The sequence below is a fragment of the Diabrotica undecimpunctata genome, chromosome 7 (assembly GCF_040954645.1).
Source record: "Diabrotica undecimpunctata isolate CICGRU chromosome 7, icDiaUnde3, whole genome shotgun sequence".
In the NCBI taxonomy this organism is placed as follows: domain Eukaryota; kingdom Metazoa; phylum Arthropoda; class Insecta; order Coleoptera; family Chrysomelidae; genus Diabrotica; species Diabrotica undecimpunctata.
In genome coordinates this window covers 48741224-48768690 of record NC_092809.1, presented here as the reverse complement: position 1 = coordinate 48768690, position 27467 = coordinate 48741224, and the positions used below count along the sequence as shown (strand labels likewise).

The 27467-nt window shown below is 32.3% G+C and overlaps 1 protein-coding gene across 1 annotated transcript in view; it reads right to left on the bottom strand.

Annotated features, from left to right (window-relative positions):
* The window catches only part of dysc (whirlin protein dyschronic), an 832089-nt gene that overhangs the window by 501177 nt on the left and 303445 nt on the right, over window positions 1–27467 (bottom strand). Inside the window, exons 7-9 of the mRNA XM_072538906.1 lie at window positions 25205–25394; window positions 16039–16173; window positions 14675–14728 (exon numbers count right to left, since the gene is read on the bottom strand). Coding sequence (XP_072395007.1) covers window positions 14675–14728; window positions 16039–16173; window positions 25205–25394 — 379 coding nt within the window. The remainder of the gene's footprint in view (window positions 1–14674; window positions 14729–16038; window positions 16174–25204; window positions 25395–27467) is intronic.

The window sequence follows — 27467 nt, the reverse complement described above, 5'->3', positions numbered from 1 at the left end:
GTGAAGATGATTTACAACGTATTCTGCACCAATTTAGTATAACCTACAGAAAATTTAACATGTTAATTTCCCCATAAAAGACAAAATGCATAAAACAGCAAATTTACTAAGATGTAAATTGTAGCTGCAAGGTCAGATAATAGAACAAGTGATGGAGTTTAAATATCTAGGCATCACATTATCTGACCAAGGAAAGCTCGAAACTGAAGTGGAATATCAAGTGAATAGCAAACAGAACCACAGGCTGCCTGAATAAAACAATATGGAGAAACAAAAATATCGGGAGAGAAATGAAAGGCAGAATTTACAAAACAGTCATTAGACCAATATTGCAGAAACACGACCTGCGTCGTGTAGGACAAAAGGATGTAAGATACAGCAGAGATGAAAACAATTAGAAAAATTGATGGTAAGACACTATGGGATGGAGCTAGAAGTACAAATATACGACGCAGATGCAAGGTGGAGAACATCAAGAACTGGGTAAAAAATAGAAGAGTAGAATGGAACGACCATATAAGCCGAATGACAATAAATAAAGTAGTAAAGACGGCAAGAGACAGTTCCCCAATAGGAAGACGATCAGTAGGAAGACCACGAATACGATGGAGCGACAATTTACTGGAAGCAAATTGAAAATTGAAAAACAGTCATGTCTACATAAAAAGAAGAAGAAGAAGACGAAGACGAAGAGTAATTCATATAGTCCTATTAGATGATTGTTAATTATTTCAGCTCATAAATTTATGTTAAATTTTTGTTGAAAATTTGTCCTACGTATTAAATAAGGATTCTTGTTACCCTATATGTGGAAATTATGAAAATTATACACACCGTTTCTCGTGAAACATGCTGCATCCACACATAACACTTTATATGGAAATTCAGGTGTTCTGACGAGTTTATCTTGAAACCACCTACAAAATGTTAATCTTCGAGGAAAATCACCTTGATGTAAATTTTGTATTCTTTGATAGTGGTATGGATGTAGAAGTTGTTCCCTAAATGTTTTGTGAACAACGTTTTTCGACATTCCAAATACATGAATTCTCACTAAATTACTGTTACACCGCGCTTCTCCATAAATAATCAACATTTCATGGTACTTACGAATCGAAAGCATTTCCGCGGTGACACTAAACACGATTGCTCCAAAATATCTGTTTACTAAAGTTATGACTGTTTACGTTTAGATTTTCGTACTGTGCGTAGTTGACAAATTTCTCTTTGCATACCAAAATGTATTTTCGTTTTTTGGTTTTTGGTCAAACGGTTGAATTTAGAAAAAAATGTTTTAAGACTTTGCTCTACAGGGTGCCTTCTACCTATACCTTTTTAAGGAACGCACTGTTTTCGGGGACACCCTGTATATATATATATATATATATATATATATATATATATATATATATATATATATGTACATATAAAGTAAAACCGTATACCTATACGTTTTTCTGACTATTGGTCGTCTTCAGTACGGTGCAGCCAAGTTAGAAAAGGAGCATGTTAACTTGGGAAAGGATCACTACAAGAGCAATGCGACCAATTTGTGGCATTAGAGTTTTCCTTCTATATATATATATATATATATATATATATATATATATATATATATATATATATATATATATATATATATATATATATATAATTGTATGTTGTGTTTGGAAAACCTAAATAGATAATGGCAAGAAGTAGAAAAATCACGTGAAGTGAAACAAAATGACATACGTAAACTAAATTTGAAGAAAACATCAACAGGGGCAAAAACATTATATACGACAACCCTTTTAAGAGTATGAACTTGACCAAAGAAGTGCTTCATCGTAAATTAACTCTTGTTGGAACAATAATAAAAAACATGAATGTATTATGTATTTATTCATATAAATTATTGCAATCATAAAAAAGCGATTGAGTGGAAAAGTCTATCCAAGAATAATTATATATTATACGTTCACTAGAGTATTAAAAAGAAATCTTTACATTCTTCTAAGGTATACTTTATCAATATATTAAGAGATCGCTTTTCTTTAATTTAGATAAATCTTTGTAAAAAGACAGAGTTTTATAGTTTCTCTGTCTGACAACGGCAGTAACTTTCTAGACCATTACATTTTAATTTTAGCCATAATAATTCGCTGAGTCGAAGAATTATATTTTTGGATCTATTGTGTTGTCGTTATCATGTCTTTCTTTAAGCACTTTTTATGACCGTTGGAGTCTTTTATTTTATGACATCGTATGAATCAGTTATTTACAAATATATATGTTTTTCAAGATATGTCTGTCTCCAACATAACTTGTAATAATTTCAAGTTTTGAGATTAAGTATCCTCAATTCGGTCAATAAATTTACGGCTAATGATATAATTTTTTTCTGTACGTTTTATGGAAAATTTAATTTAAAATAGTATTACTGTCTGTCTACAGACAATAACAAACAATAACAAAACAATGACAAAAAAATCACTTGTTGTTTTAAAGTTTACCGAAAATGTTCCATAGCAATCTATTTATTTATAACAATTTTACAGATTTAGCAGATTTTTTTTCGCATCGAAACCAGTTTTTTGGTAATTTAGGTTATTCTTGCGACTTTTTCGTAAAATGCTTACTTTAAGCCGAAAATGCCAATAAACAATTAAAAATGCCGAAAGAAACCAATAAAAAAAAACAAAGAATATGAGATGATGACTTTAGTCAAATTGTTTCAAAATGCGCAATTCCATTTTGATTTTATATTATAAAATTCCGTTTAAAAAATCTGTAAGCAAAATGATATTCTATCAACGTTGGAAACACATTGATTATTTCTTATCCACAAGCTGAGTCTTATTTTAATTGAAGAATATGATGCTACAACATTACACAGTAAAAAGTTTACTCAAAGTTTACCACATGAACCAGCTTATTTATAACAATTTTTAAACAAATAAAAAATTTATTTTTTATTTGAAACCAATTTAGTATTTGTGTTACTACCGTTGTGTTTCAACTAAATAAAAATGTTTTAGGTAAGATAAATTTACTTTATTTAGGTTATAGACTAAAAAAATATTACATTACATACATACATTATAAAATAAGATTATTAGCATTTACATTTACACATAGAATATTGTAAGCTTTTAATGGTAATATACATTTGAAATATTTAAATGATGAAAAGGTTGCTAATGTTGTAGAATTTTTAAAATTCCTCAGTATGTATTGAAATCCCCTCGTATTTGCTAAAACATCAAATAATATTGTTAGTGTATTTCATTTGCTATTCGTACGTATTAAAACACTGAATTCTTTCAATTCAGCTTAGCGTCACCGAGGTCGAAAACAAACCATTTTGGAGTTTGTTTATTGTTTCACAGATGTATATTTTCTCGGCATTTTTTGATCGTTGAGCTTCTCGATACTTCGTTTTCAAATAAATATTTTGCGTTCCTGTTACCGTCTTAGTGTTTTGTTTATACCAAGTTGAGAAACGACTGATTTTTAAGAATTAACTCACTCTCGCTTAGGCGTGGTCAGATTCGTAAATGTTTTTTTTTATTGTTTCCTTGTTATGGAAATCTAGTGTTTTGTGGCAGCTAATAGTAGCAGTTCAATGTGTAGTTGCAGTCTGAGTGAAATTTTGAAAATAACCACATGTTGTCATTGTGTTCAGTTGTACCTATTCCAGTCTTATAGGGAGACGAGTTTTCCAAGGTTTGTGTTCCAGTGTACCCTTATTTTCTTATTCCTGGTCGTCGTCCCAGTCTATAGATACAGTTTTTTTTGCGTGGCAATGAATCTCCAGTTCCAACCTCAGATATGTAGAAAATATGTAAAGTAAAGAAATTTAGTGAAAATCAAGATATTTTGTGTTTAAAATTTTAAAGTAAAGATAGAATAATAATAATTGCTTTCATCATTTAAAAAGATAATTTTTTATTTGCAATAATTTATTTCTGCCACAATTTATAGCCCAGTAATAATAGTAAGTGTTTCTCTTTATTATTTTTGTATTTACTTTTGTGACTATGAATATAGTATTTTTGTATTGTCTATTTTTGAGTGTTTTTGTATTGTCTATTTTTGTAACTGTTTGTGGTGAGATAACATTAAATGTTTGATTTATTTCTCTAAACCATTTTTTAAATTTATTTAAAATTTAATTTTAAAATAATTATTTCAAAAGCTACAACTAGTTGTTGTAATCGATATAATTTGGCACCTCGAAGCGGCGTCCATTTTAAATTGCTAGAGGTCTTTCTTGTTGTTTTGTTTGTCCATTTGTCCCAGGAGATTCATGTAAGTACCCCTTTGTTTCATTTTTGTAGTTGCCCCAATCCAGCCCCCTTGCCATTCAACTTATCCACGACCCAGCTACTCCAAATAAACCCTGAGTGCTGTTTGCATAAGTTTCGATTTATTTTGCTTCCCTATCACCATCCCAGTAACTTCTGTCCCAATTTTCAACCCCCTATAATTATATCCTATGTGGTAGGCAAAATATTTCGTTAAAATTTGGCCAAATTAATCATCTAATCAAAATTATAATATAGTACCAACTCTCTTACTTCATTTAGGTTATAGTTGTTAGCCTGATTGTTTCAATTTGATTTTAATTTTTGTATTATATGTTTATTCTTTGTTTCATGTTGTTGTTCTTTTAGCTTTTAGTTTTTGTTAGAATAAAAGACCTATGTACTAAGGCCTGATGATAAGGCACATATTATAAGCCTCGAAACCGGTAGTCCACAAATTCTACTATAATAAAAACTTACTTAAGTTTGTGAGGATCGGATTATCTCCTTTACATTAGTTTGAAATATTTAATTATAATAATTTTAAATTTAAATCTGTGTTTTCTAAACATTGCACAACAAACAGACGACGAATCCACTGAAAATGTCCTGTTATGGGGATTTATAATTTGTATCCACGTCATTCTAATTCGTCTAAGCAGAACTCCCTTCGTGAAAACGATTTCCTAATACTCATCCTAGGATAAAATGTAAAATAAAATAGACAGTTAAGTTTTAGTTTCGTTACAGCGTACCACCTGTCGCTAATATGCATATTTCTGCCTCTTGACATCCTCAGAGCGAACTCACGGCAAGCTCTAACGAAATAAAACCTTTTCCATCCATAAAAGAAAATATTTAAAATATTTATTTATCACCGTACACTAGAGTGAGATCTAAGAACAAGAATATAAATCGGAAATCAAATTCATAATTCAGCCCAAATCTGTGTTTTCTAAACGTTGCAAAACAAACCGACGACGAATGCACCGAAATGCATTGGCATGGGGATTTATAATTTCTTACCACGTCATGCCAATTCGTCTACGCAGAAATCCCTTCGTGGAAGCGATTTCCTAATACTCCAGATTAAAGTAAAATGCAAAACAAATATAAAATAGACATAGACAGACATACGATAGAGTTTATAACTTATAAATAAGCAGGTTTCCGTCATAAACTTTGTGTAAACTTTTTACTGTAATGTTGTATCATCATTCTTTCGATTAAAACAACATTCGGCTTGTGGCTAAGAAATAATCAATGTTTTTCGAATAAATCTATATATCTATAAATAATCTATAATCTATATAACAAATCTATATAAAAAAACGTTTATCAAACCTATATATCCCGAAATGCAACGGTAAATCATTTTCTTTATGAATTTTTTAAACTGAATTTTGCAATATAAAACCAAAATGCAATTGCGCATTTTAAAACTACTTGACTTAAGCTTTCATCTCATATTATTTGTTTTTTTTTTAATTCGATCTCCAACTCATTGAAAAATGGCATCGAAAAACCCTGACATTGGCTTTTTTTCAGCGTTGTTAATTTTTTATTTACATTTTACGCTTAAAGTAGGTAAGCCTTTTTCGAAAAAATTACAAAAATAACTTTAATTTAAAAAAATAACCCAGGACTATCAAAAAAAGTTTTAAAGCAAAAAACTAATTTTTTATAATTTGTTTAAAAATTGTTGTAAATAAAATAAATAGGTTGCCGTAAAAAATTTTCAGTAAACTGTTAAAAATACCATATTGGCGTCATATGGTCTATGGATTAAAATAAGTTTTAGCTTGTGGATATGAAATCGATCTTTTTTGACAAAAGTCACCCGCCTATAGACTACCTCAGCTCTGACGTCACAATGGGCGGGAATTTTAAAAATCTTTCCAAACATTTCTAATTTGTGTGTATCTGTCCCATAAGAAGTTGGAAGTCCCATATTGGTTTTTAAATGGTTTGAAGAATAAATAAGGTCTTTTGGTTATAAACATTCATTCTGTGTGATTGATTGGTAAACTCCATTCGCTTAGCTCGGGCATATTTTGACAGATTCATTGTCGGAAACCTACAACACAACAATTCCTACTTCTCAGTATTAATAGCTAAAGTATCCTACTATTGCATACTACTTTGTTTAAAAAAAGAAGAATTATTCTAAATAGTGGAAGTGTATACTAAACACATCAAATTTTGGGTAGTATATATTTAAAAAATATATTTTAGTTGTTATAATTTAACATAAATATTTATTATATGGTGCAGATAAGTAAATATTTATTGTGGGTAATTCGCAAAGTTCTATTTTATTTACTATTTAGTTAGTTTACTATGAATATTGGCTATGAGTAGGTGTGCTTGGTTGTATAGTAATTTCCAGCCACTTTTAGTCTGTCAAAAAGTAACTAACTTCGCAAAAAAATTATTACTAAATTCACTAGACAGTTCGGAATAGCGAACCGAGTATATTATTTGTTATTCGTGAATTTGTGAGGTTATAATATCAAAGTATTAAAATATTTACTATAAATGTTCATATTTTAAGGTTATGTTATTGTTTGATTAAAACTTAAATAATTCTTTCTGTATTTTAAGGTATTTTGTTGTTGATTTTATCAGAATTATTTTAAAATTAATCAATAAATCATTGGATTTATTTACGAAGTTAAAAAATATTTAAATTAATGTTTTATTCTTTTTTAAGTGCTAATGATTTTATTCCCTAAAAGACCAAATATATTCGTTTCCCGTAGTTTAAATAGTTAATAATAGTTTTTGTCATTAGTTGAAAAATTAAGTAATACTGGATATCTTCAACACATTTTTACTAGCCATTATATGCTCAGATCTAAAAAATAAACTCAAAAACTATGACAACATTCAAAAAACATTTTTTTAAACATTAATTATGGCAATTTGATAGAAAGGTTTCCAAAGAATGTTATATTACAACTTAAACTACGGGAAAACGAATATCTTTAGTCTTTTACAGGGTAAAATCACTGGCAACGAAAAAAGAATAAACCATTATTCATAAAGAATATAACAAATAACCCTGATAAAAACAACAACGAAATATCTTAAAATACAGTAAAAAAATAATTAAAATTTTAATCCAACAATAACATAACCTTATAATATGAACATTCGTAGTAAATCTCTTAATACTTTGTTATTCTTACCTCACAAATTCACGAATAACAAATAATACCAATGAATGAACGCACAGAATGAATGTTCATAACGTTTATTCTTCAAACAATTAAAAATCCAATATTTCCAACTTCTTATGGGAAAAATACATACAAATTAGAAATATTTGGAAAGATTTTTTAAAAATCCCTGCCCATTGTGACGTTAGAATTGGGTAGTCATTAAAGGAAGATCATTTCACATAAATATCATCTATGTACAAAAATTTTTAAAGGCTGTGTATTTGGTACAACCAGTAAAGTAAAGTCAAAAGTATCTGACATATAAAAACAATTATAGTTGAAATATATTTTAAAATTTACGAAAATAAAGCACAATACCAGTATTTAACTAAATTTTAAATAAGGACTATTATTTATCTAGTAATATAAGAAATAAATGTGTAATGGTGCAACTTCGATATAATTTTATGATCAAATGGGCTAATTTATGTAATTCTAATTTAGTTTAGCTTAAACATTTAACAAATGTTAATTAAGGGTACATTGTATCCAGTAGTTTAAAGAGTTCATGGGTAATTTAAGATTCACAATTGAGATAGTTGATATGAGTTTCTGTTTTCAATAAATCTTTAGCATTTATTATTCTTAGTCCCGTTTATAGATATTTGACCTCTAAAAATCATAAGAACAAGATGATTTTGGGCCCCAAAAATATACAAAAAGTTTACACCGGGCTTCCCCCTAAGAGGGTAAAAACGGAAAACATTCATTTACCAGGAATCAGTACGTCGTGTTAAATTAGTTAAATCAACCTGGCGTGATTCTTGCCATTTTTCAAATTTTTGCAAATTTTTCGAATAACAAATGTAGCTGAGATAATTTTAAACAAAAATGTTTATTATCACTTTTTGTGTAGAATGAATCGTTCTCACAGAAATAACGCTTGAAGCGACCGTCGATTTTGAATGTCAGTTACGTGCGCAAAACAATGTTCAATGAAATTTGTATCATCTCTTCTTTATCTATCTTTAAATGTAGAGTTTAGCTTTCGTATGAAATTTTTATGTTTTGCTAAACTAAGTAAACTAAGATTTTGGTAAACTAAGATTTTATAAAGGTGTTAAATAAATAAACGTGGCGCGTTTTTTGCCATTTTTTATCATTTTCATGAAACCAATACAATTTATCCCTTTTATTGACTGACCACTATAAAGTTTTGATAACTAGAACCTAACCTTCAAAATATATAGCATGAAATTTTAGTTTTCAGCTTTGGTAACAAATGTGACGCATTTGAAATATGCTTAAAAAGCGCTGAATTTAAACTTTCGCATAACAAACTATCTAAAACGTTTAAAACTTTTTTTTTTAATAAAACTAGTACGTTTTTCAAAAGAACCAAACTTTTGCTATAAACTGCAACCAAAACCGTCGTTTTGAAGGCATTTCCCGTGATGTGCGATCGTTTGAAATGTAAAACATTAAATTCTGCGTTTTTATTCATATTTTAAATACCTCATAATTGTTGCCACAACTCAAAATTAAAATTTCATGTAATAGGTTTTAAAGATTAATCTCTATAAATGAAAATTTTACTACGACTTCTTTTTCTTCTATGTGTGCCGTGCTCGTATTCAAGCGTTAGCTATCGTCATATTGACAAGCTGATGAAATGATTCTCATTCGGCAGCTAGATGAAACAGTTCCTCGACCGTTCAACCTGTCCATTGTCTAATGTTACGCAGCCAGGACAGTTGTTTTCTTCCTACCCAACGTTTTCCTTCGATTTTGCCCTGAATGATTAACCGGAGTAAGCGATATTTAGGTCCTCTCATTATATGACCGAAGTATTGGACCTTTCTCATTTTAATGATATTGATCAATTCTCGCTCTTTGTGGACGGTCTCTAGCACGCGTTCGTTAGATATGTGTATCTACGGGATTCTGAGCATGCGACGGTAACACCATAACTCAAACGCTTCTAATTTGTTAAGATTTTTTATTTTTGTTGTCCAGGTTTCACATCCATAGAACAAAGTGGACCAGACGTAGCACTTCAATACTCTTAGACGTGTGGTCAATGACAGACTTCTACTGCATAATACAGAACGCCAGTTAATAAAGTTTTTCCGTGCGAGTTCTATTCTGGTCGAAATTTCCTCGTCACTTTCAGCCCCGCAGTCAATCCAGGTACCCAGATATCTAAAGTGTTTTACCCTTTCCAGGATTTTGTTATCTAATCTTAGTACTGAGTCTTCGATATTAATTTTTCCGACCACCATCCATTTTATTTTTTTTTGCGTTGATTGTTAAGCCCTTTTCAGTGCATTCGTTGTTTACCGCATTCAACAGGGTTTGAAGATCTTCTAGACTCTCTGCCATTATTGCGGTGTCATTGGCGTATCTGATGTTGTTAATAATTTTACCACCGATCTTAACACCTTCGCGGCGATTATTTAACGCTATTTCAAAAACTGGTTCAGTGTAGGCATTAAACAACATCGGTGACATAACACCGATTACATTACTACGACTGGTTAATGAAAATTATCAATTTTATTAATCTCACGAGGATCTTATAAAATTGCAAAAATCGCGCCAGTTTCATTTATTTAACACCCTTATTAAACTGAGTATACACACTGAGTGTGGCAAAATACAAAAAACTGCATATAAAAGCTGCACTCTTTACCTTTAAAATGAATCTTGATTTTTGTCGATAGGACACTAACATAGATCAGAAGATATCGAATTTTTACCGTCGAGCTGATACAAATTTTATTGAGCACTGATTTCGCGCACGTAAGTGACATTTGAAATCGAATCGGTCGCTTCAAGTGTCGTTTCTGAGAAAACGATTTATTCTACGAAAAAAGCACTAATAAACGTTTTTATTTAAAATTATCTCAGCTACATTTTTTAATTAAAACATTTTTTCTACGACGTACACATTCTTGGTAAACCGATTTTTTTGTGTTTTTACCCCCCCAACGAGTGGAGTTTTAGAGGGAAGCCCGGGGGTAAAAGTGGTAAAAGAAAAATGAGGTGTACTTGATTCATAAACTTTTGACCATCTGAAATATAAACAATTTCGAAGAATTTGGCTTCTTTTGATTCAAATAACCATTTTAAGAAGTCTAATATTTCTTACATTCAACAAAAATTAAGATTTTTAAACAACTGATCATTATTTAGCTATTTGTGTCCGCTATCCAATATAGACTTCCTCTAAACTTCTACTAGTTTCTTTGTTGTTGTTAAATGCTATGTTTTTTAAGCCAGGTGGTAAAAACTCCACATTTTACGTCGAGGAAAGGACCTCGACACTTTTCTTATGTAAATTTGGTTTGAGTTAAATTGACTGAAAATTTGCAGAGAGGCAGCTTTTGGTAATGCGGATCAAAAGTTCTTGTTGGTCCAAAAAATCAGAGATTTAAAATGTCAGTTTTTAGTTCATTTTAATAATACATATTTGTATATTATACAGCGTGTTAGTAAATAAGTACAGCAAACTTCAGGGAGTAATTGTGCATGAAAATAATGACAGTTTGTTATTAAACGTGAGTATGAAAGCTTTGTTTTTCGAGATACCCGGTGTTAAAATAGATACGGGGTGTTTTCTTACAAACTGACTATCTATTTTTTGCTCTGACACTGGTTGAGATATACAAATTAAATTTGATGAGTTTTAAGAGCCAGGTGCTCGTTTTTTGCCATACAATTAAAACTTTATGTTGAACACTGTTTAAAAAATAAAAAACGGGTGTGGCAGTCCAGTGGGACTGCCGGTAGAAGTTCTATACACGCATTCGCCGTTATAAATTTATTTGGGAGTCAATCTGCACAATCATTACATATGTAATGCTATAGGTAACACATAGCAGAAAGAGAAACAGAATTAATAACAACTTACTAACAATTAATAAACAACATTTGACATGTAATAGGAGTATAGTAAATGAAGGATTGAATCAATATTTTGATGAAAATGTATATTTTTATTTTCATATATGTATGAAAGGAGTTGAATGCAAAAATTTTTTTACACACACTCTGCAGTAAAATTCATTGTTTATTTTGTTATTAATATAAAAATACAATACAATACACTGCAACATAATTCAATATAATAGTACAATGCAAATTAAAATGCAATATTCATAAGTATTTAAAAATGACAATAATATACATAACTTTTCTACTTACGCATATGTTAAATTTATCATGTAATAATATTAATAAAAAGGTCCTCCCCGACTGGGAATCGAACCCCGGTCTCCCGCGTGACAGGCAAGGATACTGACTACTATACTACCGAGGATATGACACAAACGGATTTCAAAATTGACAGTTCTGGGTCATACAGTGATTTATTGAGATTATTATTTTGAAATACAAAAGACTAATATAATTATGAACATTTAATAAGTGATACAAAACAAATCACATAAATAATAATATTAATAAATATTTTATATATTTTATATATATATATATATATATATATATATATATATATATAATATATAATACTAAATATATATTTTATACAAAAGGAACATTTTTATATTCGAGAGAGGAAGAGAGAGAAAATATATCTTCTGTCTCTCTCTTACTCATTATCTTACATATGTAATGATTTCACAGATTCACTCCCATACAAATTTCCAACGTGGAGCGCGCGTATAGAAGTATAACTTCAAAAGTAATTCAGATTCCATATTCGTGTTTATTGATTTTGAGATGCCGTACTAGGGCGATCAGATAAGTCATTAGCCTACAGAAGAAAAACGAAAATTTTAAAAAAGTGGAGATTTATTTCTCAACATGGTCTCCTTTTAGCTCGATATACTTGACCCTGCGATGGTTCAACTTCTTTAACCCGTCTGAAAAATACATTTTCTCGAGATCTGCAATCCGTGGCGGCAATGTTCTTCTTATTCGACTTAAATTTCTGTCCGGCGAGTGCCTTTTTCCAGATTGGAAACAAAAAGAAGTCGTAAGTGGGCAAGTCTGTATTATACGATGGTCGGAGCTATAGTTCGTAGCCCAATTCGACGAATTTTGCTATCGCGACAGCAAAGGTATAAACGGGTGCGTTGTCATGTTGGAAAAGTACTTTTTCCTTTGCCAAGTATGATCGAATTTTCTGCAATTCGGCGTCGAATCGGCCCAATAATTTGGTGTAGTAGAGCCCTGTGACCGCTTTGCCTTCTCCAGTTAGTTAATGTAGATCACCTCTTGTGAATCCCAGAAAATGGTAGCCATTACCTTTCCTGCCGATAAGACAGTCTACGCCTTCTTCGGAGAAAACTCCACTGTTTCGACTATTCCTTGGTCTCTGGCATGTACCTGTGGATCCATGTTTTCTTAACGGTTACAAAATGACGTAACTTTCGGATTACGCTTAAATAGGGTCAAACACTACTACGAATTGGTCTTACAGTTGCGTTTGTTGTCCGGAGTGAGCAAACGCGGCACCTATCGCACTGACAGCTATATCATGCCCAAAATTTTATGCAAATTATGACATACGTGATTTTTTTAGATGCCCACTGTCTCAACTATTTCGCGCAACTTCAGTCGGCGGTCTGTCAATACGAGATCGTGGATATTTGTCACGTTATCCTCTTTGGTAGCCATTTTCGGGGTACCGAAGCGTGACTCATCAAAAACCGACGTGCTACCCATTAAAACTCGTTAATCCAATTTTTGATGATTGCCATCGAAGGATCATGGACTCAACACCGGTACAGTAAAGCTCTATAACTTAGAAAGAATTAATTTCTGAGCAATTTTGGAGCAATGGAAACTTTTGTTAGCATAACCTAAGCAACCTCTTTGCAAAGTTTCAGTCAATTTAATTGAATCCACTTTTACATAAGTAAATAAGAAAGACATCAGGGATATTTGCACTAATGAGACTAAGACGACGACCAATGAGGCTGAGAGATGAATCTTGGGTCATGTTTTATGAAGATCATTTTAAACATTTTTTGTAGCTTTGTGCGTATTTAAAATTTTATTACTATTACTTTCTGTTATTGTTCTGATTTAATGTCATTGTATTAGATAGTTCTTGAAAATGCAAATAACACATTAATATATGTTATTTTGGGCAAAAAAATGGCGCCTCATATGAAAATAAAAACAAAGATATTTTATCACAGATTAAACGAGAAATTCAAAAATGGTTTTTAATTTGAAATATCTCAGTGGCGTCCTTTTCTTTAATTAAAAAAATTCAAACCATTACAAGTTTGCGCACAATAATGAATATCAAATTCTTAGTCCTATGGAAAAATGCGCAATAATTACCTCTTCAAACTCAGCAAATTTCATTTGCATATCTCAACCTGTTTCAGAGCAATAAATAAATCGTCAGTTTGTGAGAAAAATTTCTACATCATGTATCTTGGAAAAGTAAGCAGTTGCGGACATACGTTTATATAGCAAACTGTCATTATTTTTTCATGCAGAATCACTCTGAAGTTTGTTGTGCTAATTTACCAACACCTTAAATATTTTACAAATATGTATTTTTCAAATGAACTAAAAACCGACGTTTTTATCATCTGTAACTCAGAATTAATTGATTTCTGAGTCTTGGGGAAATAAGAACTTTTGATCAGCATGACCAAAACTAGATGTCTACAAAGTTTTAGCCAATTCAACTAAAAACACTTTTACATAAGACAAGTGCCGGGGTCTTTTGTGCATTTCTTATTAAAATATCATACTTTGAAACTGGCTAAAGTTTCAACTCAAGACATTTAACTTTCACAATCTACCTCAAATAGAATTTATGTCAGAGGCTATATATTATATTTATACATAGAAAATAATGAAACGTAAAAAATTTCGAAAATTTATAACTCAAAAAACTTTGGATACTTATTTGAATAGAGAAAAGCTTTATATTTACTACTATTTTGTAATTGTTTCTATCTACTAATCTTAGTAATAACTATATTGTTATTCCTTTTTTACCTCTGGAAGAATTTAAAGCTTTTTTCCGTTCATATTATTTACAATTTTAGTTTATATTTATTATTTACTCAAATTTTAGTATGTTTATTTATAAATATCAGATTTAATACAGCATCAAGCACCACATATGTCTATCAGGATTTCGACTTGTCTTATTTATATTACAGAAAAAAAAACGAACAACACAGACTACTCTAATAAAGCACAATCGTATCAAATCTGCTTTCTTACCTCATAACCGGAGTATATCGCATGGTTTGAATCTGGAATTGGCATTCCTTTTCTCTGGAATAAAAAAAGAAATATATACGATGGAAATTTTTAATATACGTTATTTTATATTAAAAACACTTTTTTAAGGAAACCAGCAGATCACTTTGTTGAATTTGGTTTTTGACTCTTATATAAAGATGTTTTATAATATAAATTTCTTTTTTTGCATAAGATGCAAGATAAATATTTGCATATAAATAGACTAAAGAAATGAGATTTTATCAAGACACTACTATCTGATAAATGGTTAAGGTCTATATGGATAGGATCACAATGTATGTATGTATGTACAGCGTTAGCTTCCAATCTCTGATTCCCATCTCTCTGACATCTTCCATCACTGCATCTCTCCATTTCTTTCTTGGTCTCCCTCTCTTTTTTTGCCCTCAGATACTCTCCCAGCAATATTCTTGACTAGTCTATTATCTACCTTGCATTCTTTCTAGATGGCCGAGCCATTCTAGTCTACGTTTTTTCACCACTTTTGTTATTGTAGGGTTAGCATACAACTGATACACTTCTGCATTAGTTCGTCTTCTCCATTCTCCCTCTACTACTTTTCCACCAAATATTCTGCGAAGTATCTTTCTTTCCCATGCTTCCAATGTATTCTGTACGGTTTTGTTCATAGTCTATGTCTCGGCAGCGTATAGCATTGTGGGTCTAATTATAGTTTTGTATACTCTTATTTTTGTATTACGAGATATATCTTTGGCCTTAATTATTTTGCTCATGGCTCCAGCACACCTGTTGCTCTTGGTCAGTCTCAGGTTGATTTCAGTTTCTTCCTTACATGTCTGATCAATAAGAGTACCTAAGTACATATATTCATCCACCTTCTCGAATTCTACAACTGATCCATTCTCCTCCTCCAATTTAAAGGATCCCCTGGTGCTTATTCCTTTTTTGCTCGAGATCTTCATGTACTTTGATTTATTAATATTAACTTTCAGTCCCATTTTAGAGCTTTCCCGAATCAGTCTTTTTGTTATATTTGATAGTTCTTTTCCATTTCTTGCAATGAGAACCATCATCATATGGATAGGATAACAATAGTTATGCAAATTCATCAAAATTTTTTTCGTATATTTTTATTAATGAACAATTTAGGTAAAAATGTTTAGAATGTGAAAATTTTTAGAATTTTCGTCTGTACGTTAACAGCATTATAGTTAATAAAAAAACTGAAAAAATAAACGGTTAGTTTATTGAAAAATATTTTAAATGAGCTGCTTGTTGCATTGTGATGATTAAATATCCATTGGACAAAATTTTCTTAAAACAGATTTCATTATCGACTGTATTAAATTACAATAACTTACTCTGGAATGCCTATAATCATGTTCCCTAGGATCCCTAATTCTGGAAGAGTCGATTTCTCTTCTATAAACTAATTCGTCAAACTTTGCGCGGTCGTCGAGTGCTACTATTTCTCTTAATTCGGTCATTAGTGTATACTGAAACAAATAAAAAATATATAGAATCTAATTAAAATATGTTAAAAACGAATGAATTCAATACAGAGTTTGGATAAAGTATGAAACCAGTTAAATATCTTAACTTATTTAATTTAAATAAAAGAACGTGTATATTTTTGCAGATTTTAAAAGAACTTGTTGGGATTCCACTTCGGTGCCTGAACGAGTAAACATCGTTTTTGTCGTTCTCGTAATTTACAGTGTTTATAATAGTTTTTAAACTTGTTTTGCGATTTATACTTGTTCCAGACAATAACAAAGTGCAGTGTAACTATATACGTGTACATTCGCGGGTGCATATAATCGCTAAACTTGTATAAACAATATTTCATTAAGTGCATTATAACCTTACAAGAAAATAACAACATTTTTGGATATTACACTAGTTGCTCCATATCTAGGCAACTTCCATCACTATGGTGTATGATAAGTTGCCGCCTTCTGACACTCAACAATGAATACAAACAAATTGCAAGAAGCTGTCTTTGACTACGAGGATGCTTCAAATCCAACAATGTCAACAAACCAAATTGTAACCAACACAAACCCAACCACCAACAGTAACATATCTTACACGGCTGCAGTAAAATCAGCACCTAGACCAACGTTCCCAAAAAAGGATCAGGCCGTGGTTCTTCATGCCGAGAATAGTTTAAAGCTATACGATTATGTACATGCAATCGGAACTATCATTGGGGCCAAGAACATTTGCTTCGCATCCAGGATATCGAATAATAGGGTATGTATTTACTTATCTAATTCTGAACTTGTCGAAAAATTGATAAAGTCTCTTCCATTCATTTAAATTAATACATTTTCACTAAATATTCGGAGACTTATATCTCCAACTAAAAGAATTGTTATTTCAAATATATCACCTTTTATTCCTCATGATCTAGCTGAAAATGCTATAAGAAGTCTTGGCTTACAACTAGCATCCCCCATATCGTTTCTCAAAGCAGGTATCCCTGGAGATGAATACAGTCATGTTTTAAGCTTCAGGCGCCAAGTTTATATATTTCCCCTTTCTGATAACTACGAACTACAAACATCAATAACTATTCCATATGATGGTCATGAACATAGAATTTTTCTTTCTACAGATAGAATGGAATGTTTTATCTGCAAGCAAACAGGACATGTTGCAAATAACTGCATTAATCCCCCATCGGTCATTATTCCTATACAGTCAGAAACCCGAGCTCCCATTTCTAACAATGAACCTAGCACGAATATAAATGAAAGCGTCCAATCATCTCAAGACATTCCAGTAATAGGCCAAAAAAGACCTCCTTCGGAATCACTTAATGACGAATCTAGTCTTCCTACAACTCCGTTAGCTGAAACCTCTGAAATGCAACCGCCTTATATCCCTAATGAATTAACTAAAAGAAAATCCAAAAAGAAAAAGCGAAAAACGGATGATACCAGTATCTCTGATATTACTAAACTTGACATTACCGAATATTACAACAAAAATCCACAAAACAATATACTCTCCTTAAACGATCTTTTTGCGTTTTTAGAAAATACTAAAGGCAGCAGTGACCCCTATCATGAGGCCCTAAAGTTTACAAACGACATCAATACACTCCTTACCAATTTGATTTCTATCTACCCGCATCTTTCTCAAAGAACAATAAAAAACAGATTTACACGATTAATGAAAAAAATCAGACATCAATACAATGTTAAATCTGCAGAAAATAACGATATAATAACATTACCATGTCTTTCACAAACAGATCCCAGTGACGATGAATCTTACTCTGATACTTCCCTTGCCTCCCAAAACTCTTTAAAATAATCTTTCTCTTTAATACAATGGAATTATGATGGGTTTTACGTCCGTTTAGAACGCATCCAACAACTTATCCAAGAGACCGCTCCAGATATTCTTTGTCTACAAGAAACAAATTTAAAGGAAACCCAAAATCCGTACCTAAAAAATTACATAGGCTATCATCAGATTAGATCCACACCCCTACGCGCAAGTGGCGGTACTTCTATTTTTGTATCGTCAGATATATATTCCGAAAAATTTGACATCACTTCTAATTTAGAGGTAGTAGCTGTTTCATTCTGGTGTCCTCATAAAATCACTATTTGCAATATATATTTACCACCTAATAAGGGGATAAATCATACAGAAATTTCCAAGTTAATAGCAGAACTCCCATCCCCATTCATCCTCGTAGGAGATTTTAATGCTCACAGCACAATGTGGGGATCTAACAGCACATTCGGCAGAGGAAAAATTATAGAAAACATAATTAGCAATGAAGATATATTTCTACTCAATACTGGTTGTAGCACCCACTTCAATATATCTTCAGGAACTTTCTCAAATATCGATCTCAGTCTTTGTGATCCAAAACTAGGTCCATCTCTAACATGGTGTCCACTAGATAGTCTGTTTGATAGTGATCATTTCCCTATATTAATCTCAGACAATAAACCCAAATCGTACAACCCAATCGGTAAATGGCGTATTGCACAAGCGGACTGGCTGAATTTCAGTCAAAACGTCCGAGATCAAGTCAATTCAATTAAATATGAATATAACATAGACCACTTAGTTGATCAGTTTACTAATTGCATAATTAACTCCGCTCAAAAATATATAGGAAAATATTCTGTTAAACCTACACGAAAATCAGTTCCTTGGTGGAATGACTCCTGTGCTGTAGCAGTTCGTGTATGCAAGAAAGCTCTGAATAAATATAGACGAACAAGAACTAATGAAAATCTTATCAAGTTTAAATTAGCTAAAGCTAAATCAAAACGTATCATAAAGGAAAGCAAAAAGACTTCATGGAACCTTTATATCAATTCTATTTCTTCCGACACACCTCCAAGCCAAGTTTGGAACAAAATTAAACATATGAAAGGTCAAAGCACCGCCTACAAAATCCCCGCCTTAATTCACGACAACAAAATAGTGACTCAAAGTCAAAGTATTGCCAAGATCTTTGCGCATCACTTTCAATCCAAAACGCTAAACCAAAATAAGTCTCCTTTACACTCTTTTAACATCGCAAGTGGTAAAACTAACGATATTTCCAACCCAATAAACCTACCCTTTTCTAAACAAGAATTGACTCTAGCCCTATCCACTACAAAAAACTCAGCTGCTGGCCCTGATCCGGGCTTGACATCCCCTCAATTTTCCTCAAATATCTCCATGAAGAAACCATAAACAAATTGCTTGAGTTGTACAACCTAATCTGGTCCCGACAAGAATTTCCTTCCAAATGGAGGGAATCCATCATATTTCCTATCAAAAAAAGTAGCTCTCTTCCCAACTCTCCAAACTCGTTTAGGCCAATCTCCCTAACATATACCCTTTGCAAATTATTGGAAAAAATGATCAGTAAGCGATTAATCTGGTATCTAGAAAAAAACAATATCCTTAACCCTGCTCAATCAGGTTTTAGACCTAATAGAAGCACCACTGATAATTTAGTGATTCTACAAACAGATATCGCAAATGCTATGGCCTCCAAGCAAGACGTAATTGCAGTAATTTTTGATATAGAAAGTGCTTTCGATACAACATGTAAGTCGGTTATCCTTAAAAAACTGGTAGAAAATAATCTTACGGGCAACATATTTTGCTTTATAAACAACTTTTTAAATAACAGAAATTTCAGAATCACAGTTAACGGAGTATTATCCGACAAATATGTCACTGAAAATGGTGTACCTCAAGGTTCTACTTTGAGTTCTACCCTCTTTCTGCTAGCCATCAATGATATTTGCTCTCATATAAAATCTCCTGTTAAATTTGCCCTATACGCAGACGACCTTATTGTATACTGCCAAGGAAAATCCACAGCTGCAACCTCATCTTTATTACAAAATTCTGTCGAGTCCCTTACTACATGGTCCGAGAAAACTGGCTTCAGGTTCTCTTCCAATAAATCCAAAATAATTAAATTCACCAGGAGATACAACAGCACAGAAATACCCAAAATAACACTAAACGGAGTAAGTTTAGAGTCAATTGATCATTACAAGTTTTTAGGACTAACTGTCGATAACAAACTCACTAGAAGTTTTAAATAATCAAAATATTGAAACAATAAACAAAGATCCAACGGAAAAGTATCAAAAACAAATTCAACTAGTGTTAGAAAATTTAAAATTAATATTAAATTCGATAGAAAAGAAATACCTCAATATCATGGACTCACAGCCTCCTAAATTACACTCTTTTGTTAAACTACATAAACCTGATCACCCAATAAGACCTGTAGTTTCTTTTTCTACAGCTCCGTCATACAAAGTATCAAAAAACTGTTAGAGATTATTTTAGAACACACTAAACTTTCACCTGAATTTACCGTAAAAAATACAATAGAACTAGTTAATAAAATAAAATATTTTCAATTACCTAACAACTCAAAATTAATTTCATTTGATGTCAAAAATCTTTCTCCTAGTATTCTATTACAAAAACTTTTGTTCTAATAAAAGACCTTTGAGATCATACTATTACAAATCCAATCATTACGTCTAAAACAGTGCTAGAACTAAAGACAGACTGTCGGCATGTAAGCAAATTTATCACTTGTGTCTAGAGCGCTTTCGCCAGTATCGCCTATTAATATAAGACATCGTTCCAAGATGACATAGTTTGAGGAATTGAGAAGAAGAGGGAACAAATTGCGGATATGATAGTTATTGCTTACAGTTGTGGCATTTTTATGTTATTTACTATCTTTAATTAGTCACAGTTTAAGTTGAACATTCATTTATTTTAACGTTTTGATGTCTACTTGGAAAATAAATGTATTCTCCACTAAAATGATCATAAATTTCAATTCAAAATAGCACGAAAAATTAAAATTAGTACCGTTAAAATTAAATCACTTTTAATGCAGCAAACTTTGTTTTACTTTGCACTTTATATAAAATACAGGCTTTAAAATGGATTTACCGAAGAATTTATCATTGTTTTCTTTTTACGTCGCTGGACACTTTTTTCTAAAAAGCTCTTGTACATTATTGAGCAACCAAACCCTCTTAATTTTTAATTAGACCAGCTGCGCCGCCTCCGTCATAATGTAAATAAAATGTATAGTCATTAGGGACAACTTATGTCAAATGAACCACCTCGTTAACTCTTAAGGCATACTGAAATATTATGTTCTAAGTGTAGTTGTTTTGTAAACGCGGTTTGGTAAACAATGATAAAAGCATCACAGGAGATGCTGATGTCGGGTCTGAGATTGTTCATGATTTGTCACAGAGTACAAGAGAATGGCAATGAGATGTCGCGAAAATACCAATCTGCAACGGCTAAAGAATTATAGACTGGGCAATATCTTATAAACCAGTTATTACCGGGCCGTCAAAATTTAGGAAAATATTTTTAAAACACTATAAATATAATTAAAATTATTTATATACTGAACTACAAAAAATTTCATCTTCTTCTTCTTCCTTAGCTTTTCCCTTTTCTGGGGTCGCTGCCTTTTCGACTTATTTGTGTCTATCGGGTCTTCTCACCAAAACCTTTCTCTCTTAAGTTCTCTGCCACACAGTCCTTTCATCTTCTCATGGGTTTTCCTCTACCTCTCCTTCCATCAACAGCTCTATCCTTCGTCCCACATAGTTTTTATCTCTAAGTCTGACATAACCAAACCATTGCAGTTTTTGTTATTGAATTATTTTTGAGACTGTAGTCACGTGGCCCTTTTTCTAATTAAGTCGTTTCTGATCCTGTCCATTCTAGTCTTACCCAACATTCATCGTAACATTCTCATTTTAGCTACCTCCATCTTCTTTTCCTGAATCTTCTTTACAAGCCACATTTCCAATTTCTTGATCTAGTATCCTATTCTCGGTTATGTAGGAACCAAACGAGCCAAGGTATTTAAATTCTGCTATTCGCCTTAGATTTTCTTTAAGTAATTCTATGTTCCCATCTATTTCTCGTCTTCCCAACCACATATTCTCAGTTTTCGTCCTGCTAACCTTTAATCCTCCTTCTTCAATAGCCCTTCTTCAACACTTTAACTTCTTCAAAATTTCTTTGCTCGTCTCTACTAACACGATATCATTAGCAAAGAGCACTGACCAAGGAGCCCCCTCCCTTACTTTTTCTGTCAGTATATCCATAACAAGATTAAACAGGTAAGGACTCAGTGAAAAACCTTAGTGCAAACTAACCGTCCCTGAAAAACTTTCGGTCAATCCGACAGCGGTTCTTACTTTGGTGTAAGCTTCCTTTGGTATACTTCTCAGGAACTTATTTCTCTCTCTGAATGTCTCCTTTATCTTTATACAATGATACCGGCATACTCTGTGCATGCATTGGATATCCTTTTTTCCTTATATATCCTACTAATCATTTGCCACACAACATCAACCTCTTTTTCTCCTAGACCCTACCAAATCTCCATATGTATTTCATTAGGACGTACTGCCTTACTATTTTTTATCCTATTTAACGCCTCGACAACTTCATCTCTTGCTATCCCCGGTATTACATTCTCTTCATCCGCACTCTTAATCTGCTGCACATGGGTCAAGTCCTTTAATGACTTGTTGTTGCATAACCTTCTCATCCCCTCGAATGTTTCTAACTCTTCACAAAGCTGTACAGACGATCTTTCCTTAGTAGCATCTACAGCACGCTTTGCTTTCCTCTTTGCGACCTTGCAAACTCAATCACACTATTTCCTTTATCATTTCTTATTCTTATCTCGGAACTTTCACGGACTCTTTCTATTCCCGCTCTTTCTCTACCAATATGTCCATTCAAATCATCTCCAATAAAATATTTTTCGTCTACAGGAATCTTGAAGTATCTCGCAAGTAAGGGCCCTTCAAAATTCTTCCTTTTCCTGTTCTTCACACCCTACCTGTGGGGCGTAGGCACATATGATGTTCACATTGGTATTGCCTGTATTTAGTTGGACACTTATTATTCTATCACTTCTTCTGGTTACCGTTACAAGATGTTCCTTCCACTCATTGTTTAAAATAATACCTACTCCATTCTGCCGTAACTGTTCAAACTACTGCATCCATCTCCAAAATCTCTCAACTTATTACCTTTCCAATGAGTTTCCTGCACACAAAGTACACCACTATTTTCCTCTGCATAAAATCCGCGAGACCGCAACTATGCGTCGCTTACGGGGAACGCTCCAGCCTCTAAACTTCTTTTTAATGACAAAAAATGGTAAACACATATATTTATTTATCCGATTTTAATAAATTTTTACTAGTTAAATGATGTCCAGAGGACCCATGACAGTGTCTCTTACTAGTAAAATGATTAAATTTTCAGCTTGATTTGTCAACTAACTGCACAAAAAAGTGTGTTTACGATTTCTCATACATCATTGACACGACTGGGCATTTTTTCCCCTAGGTGAGTGGCACTGGCAAAACCAGAAGGCCAGTCATGACGACTGGGCATTGTTCTGGTGAGATGATCGATATCCTATTGGACTATCTCACTACAGGTTACTACAACTTTGTGAGTAAGATCTGCTTAAGTCTGCGGAGGGTGTTCCAAATTCACGAGTCCTAGAAATCTAGAAATGTCTAACTAGAGAAAAATCAGGTAATAGTTGTAGCCAAGGTACCTAAATAATTATTGTGATTTTGATGCATAAATTATTGCTTAAAGAAACAGGTTTCGATGATGTGTAAGTATGAAATAAGATGAGGCTCCTCTAATTACTAAACAAAGCGTCGTGTTGTCATATTGAGCTCTGATAAAAATTAGCAGTGATCTGCTATCATAAGCAATATCACTCCACACCATAAATCCTAGGGTGAGGGATTATAACTTTTGCCAGATCATTGTGCACCTCCAGACAGAAGCAGGATTCGTCACAAAAGTCCACCTGATTCAATTCCTAGTCCAATACAATATTTTCTACACCAAAGTAAACAGTTACGCTAATGTTTAGCAGTGAGAGGTAGTACCCGATGTGGGCCATTTTGTCTTGAGCAAGCCTTAATCAAAGATCTTGTCGCTCTGTGGCCTTTCTGTGACGTCCAGAACTCCTCGCTCGACGTCATCAGCCTTTCTGAGTCCACGCTTGTTCAGACTGTAGTATACTGAGTAAGGATCTGTTAGTCTTTCTAGAAGCTTTATCACGCAACTCAACAGTTCCACCCATCTAAAAAACCCGGCGAATTCTACGCACTCCAGGCATTTGGAGCAATAAAAAGGTTTTCCAATCATCAACACGAAATTTAAAATTTAACAGACACCTTTAATTTACAAAGACTGGATGCTTACCATCAAACAATTCACCCAGCCACCACAAAAACTTTTTCGATATGTAAAGTCGATATGTAAATAAATTAATGAATTTTAATAAACACACGTAGGTTCTGAAACTGTTTTGTTGTAGCACGTTTAAGTTAAATACTCTGTTTATATGGGAATAAGTCACAATTGATTGTAATGACAATTATATTGTACCCAAAAATTTGACGTTTAGATTTCCACTCCGAAAATCGTTCTCACAAGAAGATTATTAAATAATTTTGTTAGAAAACGGTGTTGCCTATAACACCGTGGCTAAAAGTTAATGAACCTCCAATTTTGTGACATGAAATAACCTTGTCAAAAGTCTTGGCGGTTATTCACTGTTTTTCAACAAAACTATTTTTTAATAATCTAAAAAAATCGATTTCCGGAATGGAAATCGAAACGTCAAATTTTTAGATAAAATGTAACTGTCATTACAACGAATTGTGGCTTATTCCCATACGTAGGTGTTTACACCTACACACCTACACTCCTACTACAATTCAATACACTCTTCCAAAAGGGAGAAATTAGCATAGAAAAGTGGACACAATCATTCTAAAATAAACATTTCATCAAAAGAAACGGAGACATAAGTATATGTAAGGACTGCAAAGTACTAGACAGTGACCGCTTGACAGTAGACAACGCTTAGTTTTTAAAAATGATTTACGAAATAGTATAGTAGTAATATTTAATGTTAATAGTTAAATAATAAATAGATACCTTATCAGGGGTGTTTAGAAGTTCAGTCATGACTTGAACGAAGGCATCTATGGTCATATGTCGCGCTGCATACTCGTCTGTATAATAGCACAATGTGGTGAATTCGGGGCGACTAAGTAGGATTCTCGCTTTTTCTTCCACCATTTGCAGCGCCGCCGCCCATTTCCGAGTTGTTTGCGCAGCTCTACTTCTGCAACAAAATATAATTATTAGAAATAAACTATGTATGTGTGTTTGGATATGAAATATTGTAACTGATACTGTAACAAATGTAATTGCTGTTTTGTACATTTATGTATTTTTGAGAAAATGAAAAACATTCCCGTCAAAATTCATTATTTTTGTCAATGATGTTAGTCCAGAGAAATAAGATAAAAAAGTACCCTGTTGGCCACTGACCGGCTAGTTATCTGACAAGTTTTTTGAGTTTTATGGACCTCGATAACCACAATCTCTATATTTCCTGCAGTGGGTTCGGTGAACTTTTTATATTATTAACAATTTAAAGCCAAAAATGCATCTTTTTTTGCTATTGCCCAGAGAAAAATTATTTTCATATTTAAAAAGCTGGTAAGCCAAAAAAAAGTTTTCCTACGATTATTCTGGATGAATTTAGTTCCTTTTACAAAGTCGGTTATATCGAAAAATAAAATATTAACTACAAACACAATCTACAACATATCTCCAGTTCTTGTTGATAGATTTTGACGTTTCTGTTTATAATTTGAATTGAATCTTTGCGTATTCGCTCCGTGCGTGACTGACGCGACATCTACTGCCTTCATCTGACAGTTTTGGACCTCCCAATTTGAGGTTAAACATATATGTTAAATAGATACGAAATTGACAACTAAACTCGGTTCGCTATTCCCAGTCCGAACTGTCTAGTGAATTAGTAATTATTTTTGTGCGAAGTTAGTTACTTTTTGACAGACTAAAAGTGGCTGGAAATTACTATACAATCAAACACACGTACTTTAGCCAATATTATTAGTAAACAAACTAAATAGTAAATAAGATAGAACTTTGCGAATTACCGACAATCAATATTTATTTATCTGCACCATATAATAAATAGTTATGTTAAATTATAACAACTAAAATATATTTTTTAAATATATACTACCCAAAATTTGATGGGTTTAGTATACACTTTCACTATTTAGAATAATATTTTTTTTTAAAGTAAGAAGTCTGCAATAGTAGGATACTTGAGCTATTAATAGTGAGAAGTAGGAATTGTTGTGTTGTAGGTTTTCGACAACAAACAAAGTAAACCAAATTGCTTAAACATTTAGCAGTCACGATATTAAGATGTTTAGGTTTTCCAGTATTTGACCTTGGTATGATAGAATACAAAATTCCTATTACAAAGACCGCCTTTCTTATGATACTGGCTTTACAACTATTTTTAAGATCATTTTGCAGATTTCTGTACATTTACATTTACAACATTTATACAAATTTTCATAGATTGTTCATTTAAAACAATTCTTTTGTTTGAAAGTCGTAAACTGTTTTCTACAGTTCCAGTCTTAGTGTATTTGTTTTTTATAGCAATTAAATGATTGAATGAATGATTAAATGATTAAAACAAACATAAAAATGTTTTCTTCACTGATAATTCTAAACTCAATGCAGATAGTTTTAATAGCCACTTTTGCTCAACTGCTGAGAGAGTAATAAATGAACTTGAGGTTCCTCAGCTAACTCTTGATGACTATTTAAAGTGTATACCACAGAAAAATATCCCGTGTTTTAGCTTTCAGCCAGTGAACTTTAGTGAAGTTGACTTAGCTATTACAGAAATAAAAAATAGTTACAGCAAAGATCCTGATGGGTTTAACACAAAAATTATTAAAACAATAAAAGATATAATTGTTCAACCTCTAACAACTTTAATAAATCAATCAATATCTTGTAATACTTATCCTCAAGTTTTCAAAACTGCAAAGGTAGTACCTCTGTTTAAGAATAAAGGCTCTATTGATGATTATAACAACTATCGACCCATTTCTTTGTTGCCCATTTTATCAAAAGTTTATGAACGAATTTTAAAAAATCAAATTATTCTACATTTTGAATCTAATAAACTGTTTGCCATAAACCAGTACGGATTCCGAAAAAATAAAACAACAACTTTAGCTATTGATCATTTCACTAGTAATGTTTTGGAAGGGTTTGAAAAATATCTTGATACTCTTGCATCGTTTTTAGATCTTACTAAGGCTTTCGATTGTGTCACACATAGTATTTTGCTTAG